Below are 8,367 nucleotides of genomic sequence, written 5' to 3' on the forward strand. Positions count from 1 at the left end.
TGTACTTTCAATTTATAAAATTAAGGAAATATTGGTAATTTCTGGTTTCAAAAACATTTTCGTTTTTAATAGAACCAATCTACTTGAGGAGGAAAGGGTAAAAATTAAAAAAGAGGCTCAACAATATTTATTTATTTATATCTGCAAATAAATGAACATTACATATTTCAAAATTATATGAATATATTGCAAATTAATGCAAATCTTACCCACTGCGTTCTTTTTTTATCTACTTGTTGGTTCCAATGGAAAAAAAAATCCAATTTATACTGCATATCTCCTGGTTCTTTGTTTCAAAAATTTTCTGCGGTTTTCCTTTAATCAAGTCATCAGTCTGGAGTGAAAACCTCGTAAAGACGCACAACGTAGTAGGAGACGTCCACCAACGAGATGGTCCGACGATATTGAGAGAAAGCATCAAAATGATAAAAGCAACACAAAAACCACAATTACTGACTGATGATGATGCATAACTGCTTCAATCTATTCTAAATATGATCGTTCCAGCGAGTCATTGTGACCAAACTCAACAAGATCACCACGAAACTTGATAAGCGAAACACCTCTACTAAAAAACGTCCCAACTCAAATATCTGCAGAGGAGACGAATCCTATATCAGGGCCATGCTGAATCAACCAAAACCAACGTTAGAAATTCTTATCAATCGCAACCCGTAAATTTTTTCGAAAAATTGGAATAGGATAGGTGTCTTCAATCAAATTTTCAACCATGAATTGTATCTACATGTTTGATAGGAGCCTGCATCGAAACGAAAGGTGTTTGACGAATGCGTCGTCCCAGTATTGACTTATGACTGAGTAACATTAAAATTGACACAACAAAAACTGTAAATAAAATGAGAATACGAGATAAAATCCAAACTAAACTGCGTAGAAAACATAAGGATGCACGTTCAAAATGAAACTGAGCAGTCAGATCGACGAAGAGAATACTAGAATGGCGTCCCAGGAATGAAGCATAAAGAAACAGGAAACGACAGCCGACGGACGATTTGAAAAGGATATCTTCCTACTGGATCGATCAAAGAAGCTCAAGAGTTAAATGGTCTAATTGAAAGTTGAGAGAAAGTCAAAATTGGATAGAATATTAAGTACAGTGTGCTTCCAAAGATATTGTAGGAAATTAATCACTTCAATATGCAAGATTTGCAAAAATTTTCTATGACATATTTTTAATAAATGCTTTATGCATAACAGTTTCAAACATTGGCAGCATTTGCTATCGTTGTTAAATATAAATGTCTTCGAATCAAATTTGGTATGTAACATTTCCTTTTGTGCTAATAATTCATCACAAGACTTTTCCATGAATATGATGAATATGTGTATGACAGTAAACAGAAAAGGAAGCCATATACATACATGTGACCTCTTATTCCTAATTTTTTTGGTATTTATGGTCCAAAATAAAAGCTATCAAAACTCAAACTAATAAGTAAAGTCAAATAGTCAAGACTTTACTTTGTTTTTCACTGATCGTTTTGATCGTCGTTTTCGTCATTTGAATCATCGACATCATCAACCTTATAACCAAATGTTCTTATATTCATGAAATATTCTTCATCCGCCAACAATTCCAAATACCAAGTTCTGTTGTCGAAGTTACCTGCATTTCCACCATATTCAGTAGGAAGAATTTCAGTGGAAATGAAGGCATGTAGAGAAGATAAATCACTACCATGTAAAATAATCTGAAAACGAAAGAAACTTTGTTCTATGAAATCAAATTTAATATTTCTTTTCTCTATAAATACTGAGTGTACTGTTTACGGTACAAAAAGAATTACGCTGTACAACACACTAAGTTATTGGAAGAGAACGGAACAAATAAAAAGCAAAAATAGACGGGAAGATTTGAAAATTCTAAACAAGTGTATACTAAGTGATACAATTCATCCTCTACAACCCAAAAATACGTAGACATCCCACAAAGGAGAATGATTCTTCAGAAATTTCTTGTTCCACTTCCCAAGGTATTGACATTCCTCCTTCAAAGTACCAAAGCCTTTTGCAGGGCATCTGTCTTAATAGTTTACTCGCAGTATCGGCCATGTCTATCGACGTAAGTTGGTATTTGACTGAGCAGTGACCTATCAGAACATCAACCATGAGTTTAATATCGTTTCTAAATAGTTGCTCCGACTTAGCTGTTATGGTTAAGATTCTTTTTGATAGTTTTATGCCTGGATTGCTTATTCCATCTATTAACACAGCCAACTGTTCAACTGTTCAACTGAGGTTCTGGTCAAAATTTGAAGTTGTATGCATTCTCATTGCCTTGTATATCCTGGTGGCTATAATAATGTTACTTAATTTGTAATATATAATGCTTTTAAAGTTTGTTCACACTCTCAGCTAGCTCAGACGTGCACTTGATAGCTTTCAGGTCATATAAGGTCCTCTGGGATATCGGAGACAATGTAAATATACTTTGTAGCGAGGTTTCTATCCAAGCACACCTGAACAAATACATTTATTGCTAGTAACTGCCTGGAAAATAGTTTTGGTTCAGTATTTGAACCATATGTGTACCAGATTTTTGGGCTTTTGGGCTTGCTAAAAATCTTCAAATAAAGGCTAGGTTGTTCAATAACATCAGGTTTTCCCAAACCATTCCATGTTTCAAACATTCTCACCCTCCCTACCAATATAAAGGATCATTTTCTCATTTAAACCTATCAGATGATGATGACTAGTTAACTTACACGTTTTCTTATTTTTTCTTTTAGAAAAGGCTTGAGTACAGCTACCACAGCGTCAAAATAGAAAGGCTCGTTAATAATATGGAATCCTTTAAATCTCAAAGGAAACGTCTCTTGGACCAGTTCGACCATTTTTTTAGCATAATACGGCGTGAAAAATTTTGCGTGTTGTAGACTGAGCCCTGCCATATCTAAAATTACCACAATACCAGCTACTTGAGTTTCTGGTTCTCGTACTATTTGTTCTAATGCTAAAACGTTTGTCCGGAAAACATCGTCGATAGTTACTTTTGTCGAATCAAAATTATCTGAAATTATAGAACAAATTAAATATTCAATTCTAAATAAATCGTAACGCACCGACTCTTATAATATAAACTCTTCTACCTAGTTGGTCTCTTTGCGTAAGCATAGTTTGAGCTTGAAGTTCAAACATCGAACCACATTCTGATGGCAAAGGACACTGGAATAGCTCAGGGCACTTTATTTTCATTAAGAAATACCTCTGAAGCTGAAACAAGTTTGATTTGTTAATGTTTTTTTCCTTCTTGTATTATTAGCAACCACGGTTGTTTGTGGTAGCCTCCATTGTCTAGACTTCAGCTCCTTATAACAGCTCAGATCGAATATAACATTTAATCATTCTTGATCTCAATTTTAAGTTCCACGAGCCGTATTTTGTAATGACTGTGATGCTATTTACATAGGACAAACATATCAATGTTTGGAAAATGGATTAAAAAGTCACCAATACAATAAATGAAATAAAAGTGCATTAACAATACAACAAACATAAATTATATTATAAAAATTCTAGGAACGAGAAAGCTGTCAATGATAAAAAATTCCCAAACAATTTAATTAAATATTTATATTTTATAAATTTCAATGTAACTATGAACAATTCAATTGAATGTTGCTATTTATTGCTAAGATGTAATAACTTGAAATAGAAAATCATTTAGAGTGGTTGAAAATAGTTTTCGATTCTATTGAATAATATAATTATAAAAAATAGCAATTTCGAATTATATTTTGATATTTAAACAACCACTGTGACATAATGGAAAATAAAAATTTCCTCTTACCATATGGAAAGCTTTAGTACTATCAAATTTTCTTGCTCTAAGGAATCTCACCAAGAACTCATCTGTGTTCGGTACTGCTAAATTGGAATCATCTGAAAACAACTTTTACAGTTTCTCATTTAGGGTAGAGGCTGATGATTTGATGTCTAGGGAGACTTGATCCCAAATCAGAAAGACTATGACTCCATTTGAAACTAACATTTGGGGATGTTACAGGTGAATAGCATTTTTGATTATTTGTATTTCTAGAAGATTCATTACGGTACCTTTTATCCTAACAATTTTTCGGAAATAAAACGGCGATTACGTGTTTTTTTATCACTTATTTGAAAACATTTTGTTATTTACAAATACTTGATCACACATATTTTCCTTCACTGTTGGTTTATTTATTTTTGTTTCAATAATCATTTCCACTTATAATTATAATAGTTTCTTGGGTTTATGTAGACGATAACGTTTAATTTTGATTGAAATCTTTCTACTGCAAGTGAAATTTTAAGGTTAGGTAACAAAAAAATGTCTCTAGAAACTAGATTTGGTAAATATGATTGGTGATGAACCAATTCAATATGTAATTCGTAAATTTGTCTTTTTATTCACATGCAATTTTTCCCTTCACTTTATCAATTTCACTTGTTTTAGGATTGTAGTGGTGGATCTACGTTGCATCTACAATTAAGAATCGCAAAAACATTTTATTTTGCTTAAATCGTGTCAATAAGAACTGAAAAATGTTCTTTCGAACGCTTTGTTGGTCCAAAAAGAACAAACGCACGGATAGCTTGTGAATGCTTAATCCGACGGTCATCCTTTACCAATTGGTGAATTTTTTTCATGGTTTCGCTGATTTTCGCAGTTTTTGGCCGTTCCGAAGTTATACGTTCACGTTCAACTCCCAAATTTTCACGGTTGTAAAGGATAATGCAGAATTTCCGTACCCAGAGATTAAATCCTCTTGCGTAAGCTTATTGCCTTTCAGAAATGAATCTTTTTTTGCCCAATTCCACTCATACAATTGTTAAATAAGAACTGAGCGTCCAAAATGGGCGACATATTCAGGCGTAAATATATTTTCCAGCTTACATTGAGTGGTGATATTTTTAGATTAAAGACCTAAAGTTTTCAAACAAATCTCGTAGAAAGAGGGATGGTTTTTTTTTTGAAATCAAAATTAAAAACTTCGTACTGGTTGAATTTAGCATCGAAAAATATATATACTTCGTAGTTGACGAGATAAATTCGTAATTTTTTTTTCAAAGCTAAACTTTTCCGATGCACGATTACGAGGCATGTAGGTTTGGTCATTTTAAGTGATATTTCATCTGTCACGCTTTCCAGAACTATCTGGAGAGGTGGGAGATTTAGAATCACTCCTAGTGCAACTTTTGGACATTATTTCATGGTTCTGGTTACATGGACGCAAGCAGTATCTTCGACAGATTGTTCCTCTTGGTATTTAGACACAGCTGACATGCCCGTCTAGTTTGATGGGCTTGAGATTTAGTTTTATCTTCCTAGTGAAGAGTGTATTCTGAAAGCATCCTCTTGCACCCTAAGTTCCACATAATTGGGAAAGTGACCATCCTTGTGGACATCCCTTGTTAGCAGTAATTGAAATGGGGTCATGAGTTTTATTAGCTTTCAAAAATAAATATCAAAGACAACACGGAAGTGGAAACAAGTCTCCCTAGCTGGGGTATACTTCTGTTGTATGAAATATATTTTTTTTTCTAAATTAATAAATAAAACTTTCAAAATTCGTGTTAGTATCAACTCCCAAACGTGGAAGTTTAGTATTATTATTTTTAAGTTCAAAGAAATGTTTAAGCAAATAGTGAAATATATTAATTTCATTATTTTCTTCAATTTTGTATCCTGTTATTTAATATTATAAGAATGAGATACAAAAATATATTATTTAGTTCAATCTAATAAACCTCGCGACTCATTTTATTGCTTTCAATTTTTCTGTTTTTACTTACTTCCTACCATTCGTCTAAGAGCAGCTAATTCTCTTTGAAAAACTTCTGGATTTTCATTTAATTCCTCTTCTGCTCTTTGCTGCCATTCCCCTTTCAATGACTCTATTTCTGAATATTTCTTATTGTAGTTTTCCAAAGACATACCTCAAGAGATAAAATGTTACAAAAAGAAAGTGCTAAAAAATAGAAACAGTTGGGAATTTAGCAAATATGGAGAAGAAAAACTAAAGATACCTTAGATGGTACAGTACGAATGGAAGTTGGGACATATCCGTACCTATAGGTACATGAAGAAGGGAGAAAAAATAATTACGGGGCAATTCTAATAACATAACATTGTTAAGCTTTTTACTAAAATCAACAAAAGGTACGAAGACAGATCAGATAGACAGTGATTGTAATATTCATATTAACGCAAATTTTATAATGTTTTAGTAATTTAGTTTGTTAATTCAATTGTAATTTTCAATTTTGGTTGTATAATCATTAATATCATGGAAGAATTAACGCAAAAAAAGAATAAGAATCAAAAGTTTTTGATGATTATGTTTTAAATCTGAAATTTCCACCGAAAATTGAACGCAACGTTGGGAAACTGTGATCTAATGGCCGATTCATAAATTTGACTTTTCGTTTGATGTTACAAAATTAAAAATAACATCAACAAAAAGCAGTACACACGTCAAAAAGGCAAACGTCACCCGCTGCAAACGGAAAATCAAGTTTATGAATCGGCTTTAAATCTCGGTCTGGGGTAGATCCGGAATCAGCTGATAAGTGATCTATCTTAACCCAAGTTGTAGTTTTCGAAAAGATTTTATGAATCCAGTGTGAATGTTGTCCGTTTTTTTAGGTTAGATAATGGATTTCTTCATTTGCGAATACCTCGAGATGGAGAGGTTATCTATAAAAAAATTGATGTATTCGTTATCAAATTTAATGACGCGGTTGAAAACTTTCGAATTTTTAGTCACCTTGTATTCTGGAACCGAGGAATATCAAAAGTTGTTATAAAAAAAGTCGTAACAATGTATATAAAATCATTAAATGGAAACTGTCACGTGTTGTTGATTTAACTTTTTATATGAACAATCGTTGGCATGCCGATTTTCGAAAAAATGTTTGTGGATACTCACCAACTGAACAAAAAAATCAACAAATGATGAATTCAAACAAAAATTTGATTACAGAATTTTCACCGGAATAAACAACACGAAATTGAAGGTTAAAAGAAAATGATATCGACTGGTTGTCTTGGGCTTGCGCCCTTTGAGGAAATAAATTAAATATTAGAGCAAATATTTGATTACACGTTAATTTTCAAAGGAAAACGGTTATTTCAAATGAAGGATAAATATTTGTACTAGGAATAAAACAATCATTTAATTGCCGTAAAAAATTTCTGGTTAATTCTTTCACAGTACTTTACAAAGAAAAACAAAAGGTTTTGAAATTCCAATTAATAATAAAAGCATAAAATGTCGCAATTAAAGCGGATCATGAAAAAGAGTTATAGAATTAAATTTTCCCACACTCAAACTCGGGCATTACCTTAGATACCAAACTTAGATGGGAAGTTCATGTTAAAAAGAATAGAAAAGAGCCCAGTGTTGGATTTACCAACAGGCTCAGTAGGCTGTAGTGTTGGGAGGCAAATTTCAAGGTGCTGCAAGTTCTGTTCAAAAATTGAGTGAGTTGTTAGCATCGGTTCTAATAAAAAAAAAACAAGAAGTGATTTGGGAAAAGAATCAGTTCAGGAATGCACATACAATCAAAGCTATTTTTCATCTGAAACAATTTTGATAAAATCAAGTTCTAGATCTTTAAAAAAATTTATCTTTGTTCCTGTGAGAACATATTTTTGAAAACATTTGTGCAAACTTTGATACAGCACACCATCCGATGAAATCGAAACGTGGCAAAAAGTTTTTATTGTTAAAAACTAATTCAGTGTTTTTTTTAATAAACATGTTAAACTATCGTCTAAATTTCAAGTTAGGTTATTCTTCTTTCTCGTGTAATTTGGCTTTTATCTCAACGATTACGATATTATCGAACATTCTGGAGTGTCAATAGACTATTCTGGTCCCAATTGACGAACGTACAAAAATATTTGAAAGAGAAACCGTTCTACATAAAGAGAAGAAATTGACAAACGTAATTTTAGACAGATGTCAAAATTTCAATTTAGATTATTCTTCTTTCTCGCGTAACTTGGCCTTTATCTATACGATTACGATATTATCGAACATTCTGGAGTGTCAATAGACTATTCTGCTCCCAATTGACGAACGTACAAAAATATTTGAAAGAGAAACCGTTCTACAGAAAGAGAAGAAATTGACAGACGAAATTTTAGACAGATGTCAAAATTTGAAGTAAGATTATTCTTCTTTCTCGTGTAATTTGGCTTTTACTTATACGATTACGTTATTATCGAACATTCTGGAGTGTCAATAGACTATTCTGGTACCAATTGGCGAACGTACAATATTTGAAAGAGAAACCGCTCTACAGAAAGAGAAGAAATTGACAGACGAAATTTTAGACAGATGTCAAAATTTGAAGTAA

The 8,367-nt window shown here is 32.4% G+C and overlaps 1 protein-coding gene across 2 annotated transcripts; it reads right to left on the reverse strand.

Moving 5' to 3' along the window:
- Nucleotides 1–117: 117 nt before the first annotated feature.
- LOC130448688 (alpha-tocopherol transfer protein-like) lies at nt 118–7,052 on the reverse strand. 2 transcript variants are annotated; one of them, XM_056786161.1, is made up of 6 exons: nt 6,933–7,052; nt 5,797–5,940; nt 3,812–3,903; nt 3,084–3,234; nt 2,727–3,031; nt 118–1,712 (listed from the first exon to the last, which is right to left on the reverse strand). In XM_056786161.1, the coding sequence occupies exons 2-6, from the start codon at nt 5,936–5,938 to the stop codon at nt 1,491–1,493; spliced, it is 912 nt and encodes a 303-aa protein (XP_056642139.1). In that variant the 5' UTR covers nt 5,939–5,940; nt 6,933–7,052; the 3' UTR covers nt 118–1,490. The 2 variants fall into 2 exon arrangements, with proteins under 2 accessions (XP_056642139.1, XP_056642138.1); XM_056786160.1 differs by having other exon boundaries at nt 124–1,712; nt 5,797–5,972.
- Between the last annotated feature and the right edge of the window lie 1,315 nt (nt 7,053–8,367).

Source organism: Diorhabda sublineata, chromosome 9, assembly GCF_026230105.1.
Source record: "Diorhabda sublineata isolate icDioSubl1.1 chromosome 9, icDioSubl1.1, whole genome shotgun sequence".
NCBI lineage: Eukaryota > Metazoa > Arthropoda > Insecta > Coleoptera > Chrysomelidae > Diorhabda > Diorhabda sublineata.